General features: G+C 51.7%; 2 protein-coding genes, 1 long non-coding RNA gene and 2 other non-coding genes across 9 annotated transcripts in view; all 5 read left to right on the plus strand.

The window, feature by feature from the left end:
* Window positions 1-432: 432 nt before the first annotated feature.
* Window positions 433-3,073, plus strand: LOC130193902 (uncharacterized). Of its 2 annotated transcripts, none has more exons than XR_008831722.1 (7): window positions 433-484; window positions 692-732; window positions 1,115-1,191; window positions 1,459-1,533; window positions 1,926-2,002; window positions 2,481-2,558; window positions 2,842-3,073. It is a non-coding gene; the product is annotated as an uncharacterized LOC130193902 (long non-coding RNA). The 2 variants fall into 2 exon arrangements; XR_008831721.1 differs by having other exon boundaries at window positions 442-489.
* On the plus strand, window positions 858-993 carry LOC130199167 (small nucleolar RNA SNORA9). The gene has a single exon (XR_008832772.1). It is a non-coding gene; the product is annotated as a small nucleolar RNA SNORA9 (small nucleolar RNA).
* Window positions 2,060-2,195, plus strand: LOC130199165 (small nucleolar RNA SNORA9). Its single transcript, XR_008832771.1, has one exon. It is a non-coding gene; the product is annotated as a small nucleolar RNA SNORA9 (small nucleolar RNA).
* Window positions 3,074-3,776: 703 nt separating the features above from the next.
* On the plus strand, window positions 3,777-7,522 carry LOC130192782 (uncharacterized). Of its 4 annotated transcripts, XM_056412955.1 has the most exons (4): window positions 3,777-4,174; window positions 5,488-5,574; window positions 5,712-5,796; window positions 5,884-7,522. In XM_056412955.1, the coding sequence occupies exon 4, from the start codon at window positions 5,884-5,886 to the stop codon at window positions 6,973-6,975; it is 1,092 nt and encodes a 363-aa protein (XP_056268930.1). In that variant the 5' UTR covers window positions 3,777-4,174; window positions 5,488-5,574; window positions 5,712-5,796; the 3' UTR covers window positions 6,976-7,522. The 4 variants fall into 4 exon arrangements, with proteins under 4 accessions (XP_056268930.1, XP_056268923.1, XP_056268914.1 ...); XM_056412948.1 differs by having other exon boundaries at window positions 5,488-5,796; XM_056412939.1 differs by lacking the exon at window positions 5,488-5,574.
* A 1,453-nt stretch (window positions 7,523-8,975) lies between these two features.
* Window positions 8,976-19,859, plus strand: part of myo1g (myosin IG) — a 55,056-nt gene continuing 44,172 nt past the window's right edge. Inside the window, 5 exon segments of the mRNA XM_056420557.1 lie at window positions 8,976-9,769; window positions 13,174-13,382; window positions 14,433-14,526; window positions 14,801-14,882; window positions 19,776-19,859. The exon segment at window positions 19,776-19,859 is cut by the window's right edge and continues 12 nt beyond it. Of these exon segments, the coding sequence (XP_056276532.1) occupies window positions 9,675-9,769; window positions 13,174-13,382; window positions 14,433-14,526; window positions 14,801-14,882; window positions 19,776-19,859 (564 nt within the window). The 5' untranslated portion in view covers window positions 8,976-9,674.

The following is a 19,859-nucleotide window of genomic DNA, read 5'->3' on the forward strand; positions in this document are numbered from 1 at the left end:
TATATATATATACATGTATTTATGTATATATATATATGTATTTATGTCTATATATATTATATATATATATACATGTTTGATAAGATCAGTTCTACATTATGGCTATGTGACATAAAACCTTGTTGATAAAACTGTATGTAATATAAGCAGCACAAGCATTACGATATGTCTAACAAGCATCTGAAGATATATTATATGTATTATCATATCTATTGAGCTGGAACATGATATAAAAAGGCTAACGACGAGCTTAGGTTGTTAAGAAGAAGACTATGATGGGTCCACTGCATCGGGGTTATCCTCTCCGGCTCCTCCTCCCTTTGGCCACACTCCAGAGTGGCGCTAATGCACCCGAAAGCTGTTTGACAACCAACGTTAAAAGTAACAGACGAAGAAGGTGACGAAGAAGCCCTCGCGCGTCGCCTTTAAATACGTCACATCCGGGCAGATAGTTCATTTGATCCGGCGGCAGAAGAATCGAGAGGTAAAGTACGTGATCATTATCCGTCTCCATCCGACCCACATTTAATAATGTATGAAGTTTATGACCTCTTGTAACTCAATTTAAAGAGTACAGTCGTAATGAAATGTCGACATTGTTGATGAAATGGTGTTTTTAACGGTCCGGAGGGGACATGCGGGCACGCTGTTCTCCAGGTGGTAACAGCCGTTGTTTATTTTCTATTAACAGACTGAAGACATGCGTGTTACATCCAACATCAACTTGTCGAGGTAAGAAGAACCCTTTTATATCCCAGTTCGTAGCCATGTTTTGCGTTATGTTGTGTGCGCATGCGTAGGGTACAACATGCAAACAAAGTTCTAAACTTTACAGTTTTAATTTGTTGACGTAACTTGTGCAGAACTTATCCAGCGAGGTCCATCCTGCAGTGGTTGCGTCCTTTCCTGTAGTGTCTGCTAGAGAGACGAGAGGCCGTTTGAGGCCCTGCGTTGGTTCCGCACTGCAGGGTTATAGGTAGACCTCCGACAGAGCACCTGGTTACGGGTTACTGTGAACTACGACACGGTTGAGCCGGAATACATTATGTTTACCGTTTTACTACTTGTAAGAATACCGAGTACTGAGTTGGCTATTGTGTTTTTATATTTACAGGTCAGCAAACATGAAGCCCTGCCTGGCTCTGACCACCTGACACACATCCGGTGCTCAAGAATGACTGAGCACACGAGGTGAGTTTAGTTTCTTCCTAATGTAAAGTTCCCACCTGGCCTGATGGTACCCGTTTGAGACCACGCAGAACTTATCCAGCGAGGTCCATCCTGCAGTGGTTGCGTCCTTTCCTGAAGTGTCTGCTAGAGAGACGAGAGGCCGTTTGAGGCCCTGCGTTGGTTCCGCGCTGCAGGGTTATAGTTAGACCTCCGACAGAGCACCTGGTTACGGTTTACTGTGACCCACGACACGGTTGAGCTGAAAATAATTGTGTTTTTGTTCTTTAGATATGAATGCCTGGCTGGATGGGGGAGGGGAGCCACCAACCCGCGTGGAGGTGAAGTGCAGGGAGCAGTCTGCAGGTATCCACCTCTGCCTAACATCACTTTACAGTTGCAACTTTGATGGGTCAAATGCATTGTGCAATATTTATACGGCTTATTGACATTAAGTGGAAGTAAATCTCAGATTTAGAAGTCCCACTTGAGCTGTTTGACTTATCAAATACTCATTATGTAAATCAGAATGTCATTGTACTGTGACATGTATATTTTCTATACATACCATGTTTTCATCCAGTTTAACACAATTGTCAAACTGATTCTACTTTCAAGACTACGCACATATTTATATCACTTTCTGCTCATCATTTCCTTATGTAGGCTGTTGATGCCTCAACACTTATTGGCAAATTGTAGTACATTGTACAATGCCCAGTATAGAGTCAGATATTTAATTTTTTAAATATTTACAGGACAGCACACATGAAGCCCTGCCTGGCTCGCACCACCTTGACTTGACCTCTGGTGCTCAACTATGACTCCTGACAAGGTGAGTTTAGTTTATTCCTAATGTAAAGCCCTAAAGAAGCTGTTTGTCATGATGCGTGTGCAGAACTTATCCAGCGAGGTCCATCCTGCAGTGGTTGCGTCCTTTCCTGTAGTGTCTGCTAGAGAGACGAGAGGCCGTTTGAGGCCCTGCGGTGGTTCTGCACTGCAGGGTTATAGGTAGACCTCCGACAGGCAGCACCTCTTTACTGTGACACACCACACGGTTGAGCCGGAATAAATTATGTTGACCGTTTTTATTTAGTTATGCAGGCGTGGTGTATTATTTTAATCAAGATCAGAATTTAGTCTTTGATATTGATATTTTGTATACATTACAATGTTTATCAAAATTAAACTGATTGCTTCATGCGGTCAAGACTACATTTCATTTGTATCTTTCTGCTCATGATTTCCTTACGGCTGTAAAGGTCTCATCCCTTATCAGCACAGAGTTGGATATTGTATTTTTATATTTCCAGGAGAGCGAACATGAAGCTCTGCTTGACTCGGACCACCTGACTTGACCTCTGGTGCTCAAGTGTGACTGAGCTGACACGGTGAGTTTAGTTTCTTCAAGCCCGAAAGAAGCCGCTTGTCATGTTGCGTGTGCAGAACTTATCCAGCGAGGTCCATCCTGCGGTGGTTGCGTCCTTTCCTGTAGTGTCTGCTAGAGAGACGTGAGGTTGTTTGAGTCCCAGCCGTGACTCTTCGCGGTGGGGTTATAGGTAAATCTCCGACATCGACCGACTCGTATCCCCGTCTTTGCTTAACGGGAGCGGAAGATGCAGCGCGACCCTCGGAGGCGTTCGGCGTGTTTAACAGTGTGTATTTATCTTCCAGGGTTTTGCAGCTTCCTCTCGGCCTCGAGGAGAAGAGTTCACCGGCAGCCGCGCTGGCCCACGCTGCCTGACCCGACTCTCAAGCAGATGCAGCATGACCCCCCCCCCCCCCCAACAGACGGATGGCTTTTTGTAATGGAAGATAATTCATCCGCTGAAGAGAACGAGTCGCATTTGTATGATTGCAGGAAAATCTATTTGTTGTAAAAGAATAAAGGAACATGTTATCAGAATTGTGCACTGTCTTCCATAAGTTATATTGTGTCATGAGGGGATTTGTTTAGCTACTGAAGTGTGGCTAGTCTGAAGCCGTAGATCTTGGCATCAGTCTTATCAGTTCTATGATTCATGTATTTGGGGTTGCTTGTTGTCTTGGTCACCAGGGTTCACTTTCCCAACCGGCTGTTGGGACTCGACCGTGTGATAGTTTTACTTTAAAGTGTACCTGTTGCCTCAGTCTTTATTATGGGTCCAATTTTGTTAACGTTTCAATATTTCCTGGCTGTCTTAATTTGAAAAAATTTAACTAGGGTTTTGGCTGTACTATTGTTACTAATACAAATATATCTGATTTTAATCAAAGTAGAATTTTTTTTTGTAAATGAGGACCTGATGCAAAACATCTTCCAATTGGATGTTGTAATTCCGTTAAACATCCACTTGGGGCTGGTATCGCACCGCGTGGCTGTAAAACGAGACGCCTGACTTGTTTTCATTGAGTCTTAGTTTAATGGGCATCTCCAGGTAAGATGACAGGTGCGTTCACTGAGTAGGTTCATACTGCCCATGCACGCTTTCCCGAGATATACATCCACATGAAAGAAATGCAGATTTATACTCTTCATAAAAAAATATTTTTAGATTTTATTATGAAAGTCATCGAACCGTGAACCTGCAGCGGAAGTGACGTCACTCTGTTTAGTCCGCGACGCTTCACAATGTAGTGAAACCTATGGAAGTGAAGGGGTGGGCTGTAAAGTAAGTTATGAATGTAGCTTCGGTCTGTCGCGTCTCATGTATTAGTGTACTAGTACTCGCTCGTGACGTACACGTGGTAATGTGGTACTTTACCTGAGCAAAGGCACTTCTCACCTTTTCCGACGTCACTTCTACCTGTGAAGCCCTATCTACAGGAAATGGACTGTTTTGGTTTTATGTCCAGAAGTTTTTTAACGAAGTTTGAGCTGAATCCTTTTCGCTCTGGAGGAATCGGCCCGACATCAAAGTGTAACGTCGCGTTTCACCGTGACCTTTAACCTCCACCGAGCTCACCCGACAAGTGTTTAGCTCTCGCGCTGTCTGCGGAGGAAGAGGAGGAAGAGGAGGAGGAAGAGGTGAGGTGCTGCGTCACTTTTGAGGAGTGCGAGTCTCTCAAAGTGCAACAAGCAGACATTTAGACAACAATATATGTTTATATATAAATACCATATAATATCAATATCATAAATATATTATAGAAATATTGGATTCTATAAATCACATATCTACAGATAACATATCTGTATATAAATATAATAGAACATATGTATATATTAAGATGCCCCTATGAACCTTGTTAGGTTAAAGTGGATTGGCTAAGTTGTATAACCCTCATTTATATCTTTAACCAGTAATGTTAGCGGAATGCTATTTTAATGAAGTATCGATACTAAAAATATGCAAAATGATATAGTTTTGTATATACAGTGGGTACGGAAAGTATTCAGACCTCTTTAAAATGTTCCCTCTTTGTTTCTTGCAGCCATTTGCTAAAATCCAAAAAGGTCATTTTATTTCTCATTTATGTTCACACAGCTCCCCATCTGGAAAAAACCCCCAGAAATGTAGACATTTTTGAAAATTAATTAAAAAAGAAAAACTGAAATATCCCATGGTCATAAGTATTCAGACCCTTTGCTGTGACACTCATATTTAACTCATGTCCATTTCTTCTGATCCTCCTTGAGATGTTCTGCTCCTTCATTGGAGATAGATAGATAGATAAATACTTTATTAATCCCCAAGGGGAAATTTGTCGTAGCAGTAGCAGCACCAATAAACTAAACACACGAGAATAAAAAATAAAATATAAAATATAAAAAACAGAGATGAAAGATAGAGATATATACAAGAAGTATACAAAGTAAAATATAAAATAAAATATATATGTATATATACAACATATATGCATACACAATACAATACTAATGACTAAAATTAAATTAAACATAAAAATATTAAATATTAAATATAGACAGTGTGGAGTCCAGCTGTGCTTAAATAAACTGATTGGACTTGATGGGGAACACACCTGTCTATATGAGACCTGACAGCTCACAGTGCACGTCAGAGCCAATGAGAATCATGAGGTCGAAGGAACTGCCCAAGGAGCTCAGAGACAGAGTTGTGTTAAGGCACAGATCTGGCCAAGGTTACACAATAATTTCTGCATCCTTCAAGGTTCCGAAGAGCACCGTGTTCTCCATAATCCTTAAATGGAAGAAGTTTGGGAGGACCAGAACTCTTCCTAGACCTGGCCGTCCAGCCAAACTGAGAAACGACGCTAAAATCCAAAAAGTTAATTTTATTTCTCATGAATGTGATATTTGAGTTTTTCTTTTTTAATACATTTTCAAAAATGTCAACATTTCTGTTTTTTTCTGTCCAGATGGGGAGCTGAGTGAACATGAATGAGAAGTAAAATGAACTTTTTGGATCTGAGCAAATGGCTGCAATGAAACAAAGAGTGAAACATGTAAAGGGGTCTGAGTACTTTCCGTAACACTATAAATACACATGAAGAGGTTCTGGCTTTACTTCCTGTGGCTCATGTCGGCAGCAGTGAGTCCTTTCTTTGAGTGACGAAGTCCAATCGTGTTTCCACTTCCACAGCTGAGTCTCCCCGAAGAGCTCCGGCGCGCTGGAGGTGAATCGTCGACGGCTGCGTTGAACATCGAAAGCACCGGAGCGGGTCGAGGTACCTGAACTCATCGCCCCTCCGCCTCTTCGCCACTGTTTGCCTGCTCGACTCTTCACGTTGCCGTGTCCCCCCCCCCCCCTTCAGATGGATTTCCTAGTGGAGGCGACGGTGCTCTTGGACGTTTTCCCCGACCAGGCGGCGGTGCACGACGTCCTGCGGTCGCACGGCTTTGCGTTGACGGATCTGGGCGGCGGCCAGGTGCGCGTCAAGGGGTTCTTCCGGGACCTGAAGGCCGCAAAGGCGTCTCTGGAGCCGCTCCTCGCCGCACGAACCGCCTCGCCGGTCCCGGTGGCTTCCTCCGGAGCTGCTTTCAAACTCCCCGGCGGCGGCGGCGCCGTCACGGGCCGCGGCAGAGGCCGAGACCGACCTCGGTCCTCGCCCAACCACGCCTCCCCCCCTCCGCCTTCCCCCAACAGACACCTGTCCTCGGTCTCTCCACCGGGCCGGCGCGGCCCCTCCGGGCCCGGGAGGGAGTCCTTTGTCGTCGACGCGGACGTGCTGAGGTACGCGGAGCAGCTCCGGGCGAAGGACCTCAGCGGCATCCTGCTCGGCCACGGCGTGGAAATGGAGCCGCCGCGGGAAGACGCCGACGGCTGCGAGAGCCGCGTCGTCGTCTTGCTGGGGAAGAGCGCCAGAGCGGCCGCCGCGAAGCTGCAGAGCCTCCTGGAGGACCTCGGCAAGTCGCTGCGCACGCAGGAGGTTCCTCTGAGGGACATGGACCGCGACGGCCACGCCCTCTGGAGGAGGATCCGGAGCGAGAGAGGCGTCCACCAGGCCGTGGTGGTGAGGCCGACGGCCGACAAGCTCCACCTGATCGGGCCGCCGGCGGCGAGCTACGAGCTGAAGCAGAGGCTGCTGGGAGGCTCGGGCGGACGTACGGGGAGGACGTCGGAGAAGAACTCCAAGAGGAGGAGCGCCTCTCTGCCGCCGATCAGGCGCGGCGCCACCGCCGAGCCGTCTCCTCCCAGGCCGCCTCGCGGCGGGTCGCCACCTGGTTTTGGTCAAGGACGGGCTTCGAGGGGAAGAAGCCCGTCCGAGTCCCGTAAAAACATCCGGGTCGTAAGCGCTTGCGTGCAAGAGACGCCGCCGTCTCACAAGAAAGCCCTCCTGAATTTTGTGAACGATAGGAAAACCGACATCAAGAAAAAGATGTCATCTTTAAAAAAGAGAAAATGAGCGTTGAAGTTGTGCTCCCGAAGGACGAGGCGGCACTGGACGCAGTCACGGGGTTCTGGACCGCGGAGCCCGGTACCAGACTCTGGAAGACAAGAGCGATATATTTAAGGGTTGATGGAAAGGTTTTATTTTTTGGGGAGTTTGTGGTTTATTGCTCCTTTGCTAAAGAGGCAGAAGAGAGAACATTGTAAGAACTTAGGTCAAAGCACAACGACTGGATCAGGGGGGGCGGGGCTTACACCAAAATAAGCACATTCTGTTTAAAATGTGAAGTGTTCAGTCAGAGTGGTGTGATGCGGTGTAATATACTAATATAGACTCTACTTGTTATTCTAACGATACCCCGCGCACACCTTCACACGACACATCGCAGACGGTTACTTGAAGCCTCTGACGTCTCGTGCGGTTGCGTTGTCGTGTTGCGTGTATGCCGGTTGCTGGGTTATAAATGTTGGTGATCAACCAAACGGCTGAATGTAAACTGGAAACAGCTGAAGGATAAACATGGAAATGAATTAAAACAAATGAGCGTGAGCAGTGGAGATGATTTGACGGAGCGTTGGCTGTTTTTAACGGGGTCGTTATCTATCGTGGGCTCGGTCACGTGTGTGTGTGTGTGTGTGTGTGTGTGTGTGTCTCTGTGAGTGAGTTGGTGTGTGTTTGGCGAACAGAATAACCAGCACACACACACACACACTGTGCTGAGTACCTCACCGCCGCGGCCCTGCGGCTCTCTTCACTCGCCTCGTGTTTTGGCGAGCGGCCACACGCTGCTGAACGGGCGCTCTGACGGAGTCCGGCGCTGTGACGCCTGAACGCATCATCCAGACGGAAACGGAGTCGGACGCGAGAGGCAGGAAGTGAAACGGTCGACCGAACTCTTGCAGAGAGGAAGTGCTCGTGGCCGAGGAGGAAGTGGACTCACGGAATGAGTCACCGGAGACTGTTGCCTCGACACCAACTGAACTTTAGATTAAACGTCAGAATGCCGACAGCAGATGTGAGAACAGAGGCGCTCCAGTGGGTGAAGGTCACACCTCAATGTTCCAGCTCGTTGGTGAAGTTTCCAGAGCATCGAAGGCTCTGACTCAGAGGCCTTCAGTCACTCGTCTCTCCGCCCCCACAGAGATCTGCGCTGTGGGTTTCCCCTGTTGGTGTTTGTCTGTCGCCATGGCGCCTCAACAATACGTTATTTGGGCCTGAGATTTCCATCTTTGCAACATTATCTTTTTGGCCAGAAGCAGGTGAACATAAAGACGACGGTTTATTTGGAGGGTTGGCCGACGGATGGAAGGTTGAAGGCGTTGCGCCTCGAACTCGAGCTCCACCGAGCAGCTTTTCCTGGAGCCTTTACCCCCGACCCGTGGTCTTCATCGCTGGGTGGAGTTTGCCAAGTTGTCACAAGAGAACGTGTGTTGGCTGATTTCCAATCAACCCTCACAGAACGCTCAGGACTCGAGGGCGAAGAGGAACAGTGGCTGTCGGGGAGAAGAAGAAAGACGATCGTCGATATTGCCGACATGTTGAAGTGCTGACGGCCGGTTCCCCGAACCCAACGGGTCTTTGTCCGGATGCTGATGTGAGGCGTCGGCCCGTTGCTCCGCAGTCGTCGCCTCGCGTTAGCGTCTCACCGCTGAAGATTGCGCTCAAACTCAAATCGCGAAAGACGATCCTTCTGAGCAAAACGTGCACGTGTCGTAAATGTTGGTTCGCCAATGGAATAACACCGTGACCGGCTTTGTGTCGAGAGAACCGCGGCGACGCTGACTTTTGGGTTGACCTACGCGAGATACGTCATCTTCAATGTGACCTTTGACCCCTTAATGTGAAGGGGGGGGGGCTACCTCCAACCCTCAATCACTGGATGCAATCATTCATCCTCGTCTTCTTTCCTACCCCAGTCATGGTCTCGTGACTCAGGTGCTTGTCAGGAATGTGAACAGTGTTCCTCGGAGGGTTGGGGGGGGGGGGGGCAAGAAAAAGGTCAAGCGTTAGTCGGAATTCCCGTGGACTCTGACGGTTATCCCACCTGCTCACTCACATTCGTCCCTCACCGACAGCTCGGCCATTTGGCTCCAGCGTTCCCAAAAAAGAAAAAGGAAAAGGTTTCTCACGCTGCAGCTGGACTCTGGGAGTCGGGAACCCTCGGGGACACGGCGCCCCGCCGATGCCGAGTCAGGAAAGGAAATGCCACGATCCCTCCGGGGAGAGAGAGAGAGAGAGAGGGACGCGCTCTACCCCCAAAGTTAACCGCTCGTTGTCTGGCGGAGAGCAGCGCCGGGGTTTCCTATTTCCGGGGGAGAAAAGATGCACAAAAAATCATCAGGAAAGGAAAGCGAGGAAAGAAGCGTGACAGCGAAGAGAGAGAGATGGAGGAGGAGGAGGAGGAGGAGGATGCAGAAGTGGTGTGAGCTCTCAGATAGCCTCCTGCTCTTTATATAGATCTGCATGAGGGCTGACTGACAGGGGACAGGCTGCAGCTTGGAGACCACAGCGCTCTAGCACACCCTCAAAGCCACGCCCACAGCACACACACACACACACACACACACACACTCTGTCTACACCACCGGGGCCCCAGAAGTCAACCGTACTTCTCTTTCTTCCTCCTTTCTGTTCCTCTGTTCGGCTCGTCCGGCTTCTATTCTCTTTGTTGTTGTTTGTTTGTTTGTTTGTGTGTTCGGTGAAGACGGGCAGCGATGGCGGAGCTGGAGGGCCTGGAGTTCGGCAAGTCCGACTTTGTGCTGCTGGATGAGGTGACGATGGAGCAGTTCATGGAGAATCTGAAGCTGAGGTAAGAGGCCCGAGATACTGAGGAAGAGGAAGAAGGGAGGGGCCGGGGGCCGGAGGGAAGGACGGTCCTTCACCCACACGTTAAAATGAGATCTCTGACATCACGATAGCACCAACTCACGAGTCAGAGAGGATGAAGGATGAGACACGAAGGGGAAAAGAGAGGAGAAGGAGTCTCTTCACTCCGTTGGGGGGGGGGGGGGGGGGGGACCTGTGGTGGATGTGATGCTCTCTGACTGCATGGCGCCGTGTATACGTCCCTTTACTTTTGTCTTGTTTTGAGACCCCCCCCTCTCTCTCCCAAGTAAGAGAGAGGATGTAAAGATGAGACACGAAGAGAGGGAGAGAGCAAGAGAATTGAATTGAAATTGAGAGAGAGAGAGAGAGAGAGAGAGAAGTCACAAAACAAGATAAAAGAAAAGTGACATACGGGGAGAGCAGCTGTGTGAGGTTTGCCCATGTGCTCTCTCTCTCTCTCTCTCTCTCTCTCACCCAAGTAAGAGAGAGGGTGTAAAGATGAGACACGAAGAGAGAGAATTGAATTGAAATTGAGAGAGAGGTAACAAAACAAGAATAAAGAAAAGTGACATACGGTGAGAGCAGCTGTGTAAGGGTTTCCCATGCTCTCTCTCTCTCTCTCTCTCTCTCTCTCTCTCCCTGTGTAAAGCTTTGGGGACTTTACACTTGTCCGTCTGTGTGTCCAGACAGTGTCCAGTCTCACCTCCTCTGTGTCTTTCTCGCGAGTGCATCGTGCCCTCAGTTCAGACTGTCAGGAAGAGAGACGAGAGGAGGACCACCAACATGTCTCCTACACTTAGAGAACACAGTTGCCCGGGCTCGGAGTCTGTCGTGCGGCGCCGGTTGGATAACGGTGTGCGTTTAGTTTCACCACGCAGGTTGATCAGAATCGTGATTCGGCGATTAACTTTGTTCTGATGTGCGTCGACTCGACGATTTGCTCTGCGTTTCTTTTTTCTACCTGCGAGTTCAGGGGGTTGTATTTTAGTATCTTAGCGCTGTTTTCCTTTACTTGTTAGTCGTCGGCTGGTGATCACCACCGATGGATTTGTCTCCCTCTCAAGCTGGATACCTCTACCTGAAGCCTGGTAAAGAGGAGCCCACGTTGGTGATGTGTTGCCATAACGACCAGAGATCAATGGTTTCATTGATACCTCCAATGTAAAACGGAGGATTTGTGCTCCTGGATTTCCCTCTAGTCATTTGGGATAGTCTCACATTGAAGCCACCTGTTACGTGATTGGTGAATATGACCAGGAAGAAGACTGACCGACGAGGAGGAAATCAATGTTGTCTGTGTCAGTGCGACAACGATGTTACTGCAATTCAGTTTATTTGGTAGAGCCCAATATCACAAATTACAAACTCCCCCCAGAGGGTTTTACAATCTGTACACATAGACATCCCTGACCTATGACCTCACATCGGATCAGGAACCACTCCCAAGAAATAGAAAGAAACCCTTCAGGGGAGAACAGAGGAGGATCCATCCCCAGGATGGCCAGACGACATTTCTGCTTTCATTTGTAATAAAAATACAGATCTATACGCAATAGGAAGAACCTTCTCTGTGACTCTATGATCGTCTCTATAAACCTGAACTCGACTGAAGCAGCTTGACAAAGTCTCGCGGTGCCTTCAGGCTCTTCTTGTCAGCTCAAACAATGAAAAAACTAAAGTCCATGTTCATAAATAGGCCCAGTGGTCAACTTTGTGTGCGTGCATACTCACCATATACAGGCTATATGGTGAGTATGCCTTTACTTTAGAGTTGTCTCCACTGGTGTCCCAAGTATTCTAAATGCCATTACTGAAGTAAAAAGTCCTCCGATTAAGAAATAAAAAAGTAAAAAGTAGAGAGGTGAGAAAAAAAGTGAGGTTTAAGTCTGATAAAAACAGGTGTAGATTCTGAGTTAACATGAAAGCACCAACGACTCAACACTGTGACTGATGTGTCGTTATGACGGAGAAGTGTTTTCACGTTTAACGGAAAGTTTCAAAAGAGTCCGTGGAAGGAGGTATGGGTGGTGGGTGGAGGTCTGGGTGGTGGGTGGAGGTCTGAGTGGTAGTCTGGGTGGTGGGTGGAGGTCTGGGTGGTGGTCTGGGTGGTGGATGGAGGTCTGGGTGGTGGTCTGGGTGGTGGGTGGAGGTCTGAGTGGTAGTCTGGGTGGTGGGTGGAGGTCTGGGTGGTGGGTGGTGGTCTGGGTGGTGGATGGAGGTCTGGGTGGTGGTCTGGGTGGTGGGTGGAGGTCTGGGTGGTGGTCTGGGTGGTGGGTAGTGGGTGGAGGTCTGGGTGGAGGTCTGGGTGGTGGTCTGGGTGGTGGTCTTGGTGGTGGGTGGTGGTCTGGGTGGTGGGTGGTGGTCTGGGTGGTGGGTGGTAGTCTGGGTGGTGGGTGGAGGTCTGGGTGGTGGTCTGGGTGGTGGGTGGAGGTCTGGGTGGTGGTCTGGGTGGTGGTCTGGGTGGTGGTCTGGGTGGTGGGTGGAGGTCTGGGTGGTAGTCTGGGTGGTGGGTGGAGGTCTGGGTGGTGGTCTGGGTGGTGGGTGGAGGTCTGGGTGGAGGTCTGGGTGGTAGTCTGGGTGGTGGGTGGAGGTCTGGGTGGAGGTCTGGGTGGTGGGTGGAGGTCTGGGTGGAGGTCTGGGTGGTAGTCTGGGTGGTGGGTGGAGGTCTGGGTGGAGGTCTGGGTGGTGGTCTGGGTGGTGGGTGGAGGTCTGGGTGGAGGTCTGGGTGGTAGTCTGGGTGGAGGTCTGGGTGGAGGTCTGGGTGGTGGTCTGGGTGGTGGGTGGAGGTCTGGGTGGTGGTCTGGGTGGTGGTGGTCTCACACGACTTTCACCCAGGACACCTCTGTCCATGTCCCGCTCACAGCGCACACCTTGGTGGTCGAAACAGAGCCAAAGAGTTTAGTCATTTGAATCCACGATGTGTTTTTATTATTATAATTTTTCCGTTTTTACACGTTTTTAAGTGTCTCCGTTTCTTGTCTCGTTGAGTTTCTCTGGATTACAACCCTGTGGTCACATGATATTTCTCTCTGGATAACAAGAACCACCAACAGGATCCAGTGAGGCCCCGTCTCCTGTCCTGGCCGTGTTGTGACGGTCTTTAGATAGAGTCCAGTAGAGTCAGCCTCTACTCGACACCAGCCACGCGAGGCCGTGACTCCCTTTGAGCCGCAGCTCTCACTTCCTGCTCTCTGTGAGCACACGCGTGTGTCGCTTCCTGTCAGGAAGCTGCGCGGTACATAAACGGTGCATCGCTCTTTCCTGGAGCTTCGAGCTTAAACTTCAATTAAAGATTGAATATAAATAAACCGACCCTCGCTCAACGCATGTCCAAGCGTTCAGAGACGTCCACGCAGCGTCTCCACTGTCCTCTTTTGTTTGGGACAGGTTCGAGAAGGGCCACATCTACACCTACATCGGAGAGGTGGTGGTCTCCGTGAACCCGTACAGGCAGATGGACGTCTACGGCGCGGACACCGTCGACGCGTACCGCGGCCGCGAGCTGTACGAGAACCCCCCCCACCTGTACGCCGTGTCCGACGCCGCCTACAAGGCCATGAAGAGGCGGGCCAAGGACACCTGCATCGTCATCTCAGGTCCGGTTCACACGGGACAGAACTCCCAGCGGGACGTTCCTCTGTCGCTATTGCCGTGGTTACCCACAGACGTCTGGAGGGCTGGAGGGAAATTATTTAAATTATTTAATTTGATGTATTTTCTGGATTAGTTTGTAGATTGTTGGTTCTGGTACTTTGAGCCTAATGTGACATCTTTAAATGTCTGGTAAGATAGAAGTTTTCTACATTTTGTGACATCTTTTAAATCACTTCTCCAAACCTTTATCGAAAATATTTATTGAAAACTCCCAAAGGAAATGTACAAAATCTATATTATTATTATTTATTTTTTAAAGATAATATCCTTGTTATTGTCGGTCGTTCTATTCCATGTTGTTTTTATAACATTTAGTATTTGCCTAAATAGTTTTTAATCCTGATCATGTTCAATAATAATAATAATAATAATGCTTAATATTCACCCGTCAGTCACAAATAAAGTGACTGCTAACGTGTGGTAATGTGCTTCCTTTGCATATTATTTATATTCACCTGACATTACGTTCATAATTATCAAATTCTATGCTTTGCTTCTAAAAAATAAAAATAAAAATAATGTTGTCGGGGTAATATTAATCTAGCTAAATCTTCCGAATCAATAACTCGCAATAAATCAACTGCTAACCCTAAAATATATTTGTAGTTTGGGGTTTTTGGTTCCCATGATAGCCAGAAAAAGAATATAGGGACCAATTCAGAATACTTTCACATTCAAATCATCAATTATATGCAATATATACAGTTATTAACATCCTCATCCTTCTGTACACCTTGTTATCGTGTGGTAATGAGGGATGTTTATGTAATTAAAGGATTGTAGACGTTGTGTTCGTACCCGTTTGTTTCCAGTCAGCGTGATTTAAATTACTGTGAAAGAGAACAAGAACTCTGGAGGTTCTGCTAACGAGTAACGAGACGTCGAGAAAAGTATTCATACATGTTGCAGCGTTGTTGTGAAACCTGTGTGTGTGTGTGTGTGTGTGTGTGTGTGTGTGTGTGTGTGTGTGTGTGTGTGTGTGTGTGTTTCAGGTGAAAGCGGGGCAGGAAAAACCGAAGCGAGCAAATACATCATGCAGTACATCGCCGCCATCACGAACCCGAGCCAGAGGGCGGAGGTGGAGAGGTGAGAACCATCGGCTCTTCACCTCCGTCAACCACACTCACATAGTGGACCGTGAGACGGTGAAGTTACTCATCCCCTCTCCTCTCCTCCTCTGACTCCATCCCCCTCTCCTCTCCTCCTCTGACTCCATCCCCCTCTCCTCCTCTGACTCCATCCCCCTCCCTCTGACTCCATTCCCCTCTCGTCTCCTCCTCTGACTCCACCCCCCTCTCCTCCTCTGACTCCATCCTCCTCTGACTCCACCCCCCTCTCCTCTCCTCCTCCTCCTCCTCAGCGTGAAGAACGTGCTGCTCCAGTCCACCTGTGTGCTCCCAGGCCAGCAACGCCCCGCAACCAAGCTAACCCAGCCGCGGAAAGTACATGGACATCAATCTGAAAGCTGTGAGGCCACGGAGGACACATCAACAACTACTTGGAGGAAGGAGGGGGGGGGGTGGGGGGGGCTCAACCCGTCAACTTCAACGGGAGCCTGATCGAGTATCACATCATCAACTACTCATGAGAAGGTGAAAGTGGGGGTGGGGGGCTCTACTATATATATATATACACCGCTGGGGACATTGGGATCCGACGTGCGGGGAAAGTTCTGCTGGAGTCTGGCACTGAGGTGGCGTGAGGTGGTGAGGGGTGTGTGAGGGTGGAGTGGTGGTGGTGTGTGAGGTGGTGTGAGGTGGTGTGAGGGTGGTGGAGTGGTGTGAGTGGTGGTGTGAGGGGTGGTGTGAGGGGTGGTGTGAGAGGTGGTGTGAGGGGTGGTGTGAGGGGTGGAGTGAGTGGTGGTGTGAGTGGTGGTGTGAGAGGTGGTGTGAGGTGGTGAGGTGGTGGTGAGTGGTGTGAGAGGTGTGAGGGGTGGTGTGAGGGGTGTGAGGTGGTGTGAGTGGTGGTGTGAGGTGTGGTGGTGAGGGGTGGTGTGAGTGGTGTGAGAGGTGTGAGGTGGTGGTGAGTGGTGGTGTGAGGGGTGGTGTGAGTGGTGGTGGAGGTGGTGTGAGGGTGGTGAGTGGTGTGAGAGGTGGTGAGGGGTGGTGAGTGGTGGTGTGAGTGGTGGTGTGAGGGTGGTGTGAGTGGTGGTGTGAGAGGTGGTGTGAGGGGTGGTGTGAGGTGTGGAGGGTGGAGTGGTGGTGTGAGGGTGGAGAGGTGGTGAGGTGAGTGGTGGTGAGTGGTGGTGTGAGGGGTGGTGTGAGGTGGTGGTGGTGTGAGGTGGTGTGAGGGGTGGTGTGAGTGGTGGTGGAGAGAGGTGGTGAGGTGGTGGTGAGAGGTGGTGTGAGGGGTGGTGTGAGAGGTGGTGAGGTGGTGAGGGTGGTGTGAGGGTGGTGTGAGTGGTGGTGTGGAGAGGTGGTGTGAGTGGAGGGGTGGTGGTGTGAGGGGTGGGTGGTGAGAGGTGGTGTGAGGGGTGTGAGGGTGGTGGGGTGGTGTGAGTGGTGGTGAGAGGTGGTGTGAGGGGTGGTGGAGTGGTGGTGTGAGGTGGTGGTGAGGAGTGGTGTGAGGGTGGTGTGAGGGTGGAGTGGTGGTGTGAGGGGCAGGAGTGGTGGTGTGGAGGGGTGGTGGAGGTGGTGAGGTGGTGTGAGGGTGGGAGTGGTGGTGGTGAGGGGTGGTGTGAGGTGGTGAGTGGTGGTGTGAGAGGTGGTGAGGTGTGAGGGTGGTGTGAGTGGTGGTGAGGAGAGAGGTGGTGTGAGGGGTGGTGTGAGAGGTGGTGTGAGGGGTGGTGTGAGGGGTGGTGTGAGTGGTGGTGTGAGTGGTGGTGTGTGAGTGGTGGTGTGAGTGGTGGTGAGGTGTGGTGGTGTGAGGGGTGGTGTGAGTGGTGGTGTGAGAGGTGGTGTGAGTGGTGGTGTGAGGGGTGGTGTGAGTGGTGGTGTGAGGGGTGGTGTGAGAGGTGGTGTGAGGGTGTGAGGTGGTGGGGTGAGAGGTGGTGTGAGGTGGGTGAGGGTGGTGGTGGTGTGAGGGGTGGTGTGAGGGGTGGTGTGAGGGGTGGTGTGAGTGGTGGTGTGAGAGGTGGTGTGAGTGGTGGTGTGAGTGGTGGTGTGAGGGGTGGTGTGAGGGGTGTGAGGGGTGGTGTGAGTGGTGGTGTGAGGTGGTGTGAGAGGTGGTGTGAGGGGTGGTGTGAGTGGTGGTGTGAGGGGTGGTGTGAGTGGTGGTGTGAGAGGTGGTGTGAGTGGTGGTGTGAGAGGTGGTGTGAGTGGTGGTGAGGGGTGGTGGTGAGAGGGGTGGTGTGAGGGTGGTGTGAGTGGTGGTGTGAGAGGTGGTGTGGGGTGGTGTGAGTGGTGGTGTGAGTGGTGGTGTGAGTGGTGGTGTGAGTGGTGGTGTGAGAGGTGGTGTGAGGGGTGGTGTGAGGGGTGGTGTGAGTGGTGGTGTGAGTGGTGGTGAGAGGTGGTGGAGTGGTGGTGTGAGAGGTGGTGAGGGTGTGAGGGTGGTGTGAGGTGGTGGTGAGGGGTGGTGAGTGGTGGGTGTGAGTGGTGGTGAGGGTGGTGGAGTGGTGGTGTGAGGGGTGGTGTGAGGGTGTGAGGGGTGGTGTGAGGGGTGGTGTGAGTGGTGGTGTGAGAGGTGGTGTGAGGGGTGGTGTGAGGGGTGGTGTGAGTGGTGGTGTGAGAGGTGGTGTGAGGGGTGGTGTGAGAGGTGGTGTGTGAGGGGTGGTGTGAGGGTGTGAGCAGGTGTGAGAGGTGGTGGTGGTGGTGTGAGTGGTGGTGTGAGTGGTGGTGTGAGGGGTGGTGTGAGAGGTGGTGTGAGGGGTGGTGTGAGTGGTGGTGTGGTGAGTGTGTGAGGTGGTGAGGGTGGTGGTGAGTGGTGTGAGGTGGTGGTGGTGTGGGGTGGTGAGTGGAGGTGGTGTGAGGTGGTGGGTGGTGGTGTGAGGGTGGTGGTGAGTGGTGGTGTGAGAGGTGGTGTGAGGGGTGGTGGAGAGGTGGTGTGAGGGGTGGTGAGGGTGAGGGTGGTGAGTGGTGGTGAGGTGGTGTGAGAGGTGGTGTGAGTGGTGGTGTGAGGGTGTGGTGAGTGGTGGTGTGAGGGTGGTGTGAGTGGTGGTGTGAGGTGGTGGAGAGGTGGTGAGGGGTGGTGGTGGTGGTGGTGTGAGGGGTGGTGAGTGGTGGTGTGAGGGTGGTGTGGTGGTGGTGTGAGTGGTGGTGTGAGGGGGTGTGAGTGGTGGTGTGAGTGGTGGTGTGGTGGTGGTGTGGTGGTGGTGTGAGGGTGGTGGTGTGAGTGGTGGTGTGAGGGTGGTGTGTGAGTGGTGTGGTGAGGGGTGGTGGTGTGAGTGGTGGTGTGAGGGGTGGTGTGAGGGGTGGTGTGAGTGGTGGTGTGAGGGGTGGTGTGAGTGGTGGTGTGAGTGGTGGTGTGAGAGGTGGTGTGAGGGGTGGTGTGAGTGGTGGTGTGAGGGGTGGTGTGAGAGGTGGTGAGTGGTGGTGTGAGTGGTGGGTGTGAGGGAGGGGTGGTGAGGGGTGGTGTGAGGGGTGGTGTGAGAGGTGGTGTGAGGGGTGGTGTGAGTGGTGGTGTGAGTGGTGGTGTGAGAGGTGGTGTGAGTGGTGGTGTGAGGGGTGGTGTGAGTGGTGGTGTGAGAGGTGGTGTGAGGGGTGGTGTGAGTGGTGGTGTGAGTGGTGGTGTGAGAGGTGGTGGAGGGTGGTGTGATGGTGGTGAGTGGTGGTGGGTGGAGGGGTGGTGAGGGTGGTGGAGTGGTGGTGGAGGGGTGGTGAGGGTGGTGTGAGGGGTGGGAGTGGTGGTGTGAGTGGTGGTGTGAGTGGTGGGTAGAGTGGGTGGTGTGAGGGGTGGTGTGATGGTGGTGTGGGGGTGGTGGTGAGGGTGGTGTGGTGGTGGTGGTGGTGTGAGAGGTGGTGGGTGGTGTGAGTGGTGGTGTGAGTGGTGGTGTGAGTGGTGGTGAGAGGTGGTGTGAGGGTGGTGAGTGGTGGTGGTGAGGGTGGTGAGGTGTGAGTGGTGGTGTGAGGGGTGGTGTGAGTGGTGGTGGAGGTGTGAGTGGGTGGTGTGAGGGGTGTGTGGTGGTGGTGAGAGGTGGTGTGAGTGGTGGTGTGAGGGGTGGTGTGAGGTGGTGTGGAGGTGGTGTGAGGTGGTGGTGTGAGGGTGTGAGGTGGTGGTGGTGGTGAGGTGGTGGTGTGGGGTGGTGTGAGTGGTGGTGTGGTGTGGTGGTGGAGGAGAGGTGAGGTGGTGTGAGGGGTGGTGTGAGTGGTGGTGTGAGAGGTGGTGTGAGGGGTGGTGTGAGTGGTGGTGTGAGTGGTGGTGTGAGTGGTGGTGTGAGTGGTGGTGTGAGTGGTGGTGTGAGTGGTGGTGTGAGTGGTGGTGTGAGGGGTGGTGTGAGGGGTGGTGTGAGTGGTGGTGTGAGGGGTGGTGTGAGTGGTGGTGTGAGGGGTGGTGTGAGTGGTGGTGTGAGTGGTGGTGTGAGTGGTGGCGTGAGTGGTGGTGTGAGGGGTGGCGTGAGTGGTGGCGTGAGTGGTGGTGTGAGGGGTGGCGTGAGTGGTGGCGTGAGTGGTGGTGTGAGGGGTGGTGTGAGTGGTGGTGTGAGTGGTGGCGTGAGTGGTGGTGTGAGGGGTGGCGTGAGTGGTGGCGTGAGAGGTGGCGTGAGAGGTGGTGTGAGGGGTGGTGTGAGTGTGGTGTGAGGGTGGTGGTGGTGGTGAGGGTGGTGTGAGGGGTGGTGTGAGTGGTGGTGTGAGAGGTGGTGTGAGGGGTGGTGTGAGTGGTGGTGTGAGTGGTGGTGTGAGGGGTGGTGTGAGTGGTGGTGTGAGGGGTGGTGTGAGGGGTGGTGTGAGTGGTGGTGTGAGGGGTGGTGTGAGTGGTGTACGCTCAGTTTGGTGTTTGCCTCTAAACAAATCGATTACACTTGAAACGCTGATGGAGAACCGACGGTCGCGTCCTCGAGGTTCATTCCGGCCATCTTGACTCCCGGCGGTGTAAAACGCCATTTTCAAAGAGCGGCGATCTTCTTTGACACGCGTTCGTCCCGAGTTTTCCTTTTTTTCTTTTCCGTCTTTAAAAACTCTCGTTATTTGTCGTTTTTTTCTTTTTTTACCTCGGAAACTCCCACATCTGATCGCTGACCTCTGACCTCAGAGCGTTCCTCTCTCGAGGCGGTGACAGAGTGTGGTGACGACTCGTTGACTAACGCTGTTCTCCTGTTGAAGTCCAGGGTGGTGCAGCAGCACCACGGGGAGAAGAACCCTACCTTCTACCAGTGAGCTCTGATCAACAACCGCCGGGTGACCTCTTGACCCATCTCCTCAAATTGGATCTGACCTCGTGTGTTTGGCGGACGCTCGTCGTAGTTACTGCGCGGAGCCTCGGAGGAGACGCTGAGGTCGTTGCATCTCCAGGGTGACGCCGCCGCCTACATCTACACCCGAGAGGGC

The sequence above is a fragment of the Pseudoliparis swirei genome, chromosome 1, assembly GCF_029220125.1.
Source record: "Pseudoliparis swirei isolate HS2019 ecotype Mariana Trench chromosome 1, NWPU_hadal_v1, whole genome shotgun sequence".
Lineage (NCBI taxonomy): Eukaryota > Metazoa > Chordata > Actinopteri > Perciformes > Liparidae > Pseudoliparis > Pseudoliparis swirei.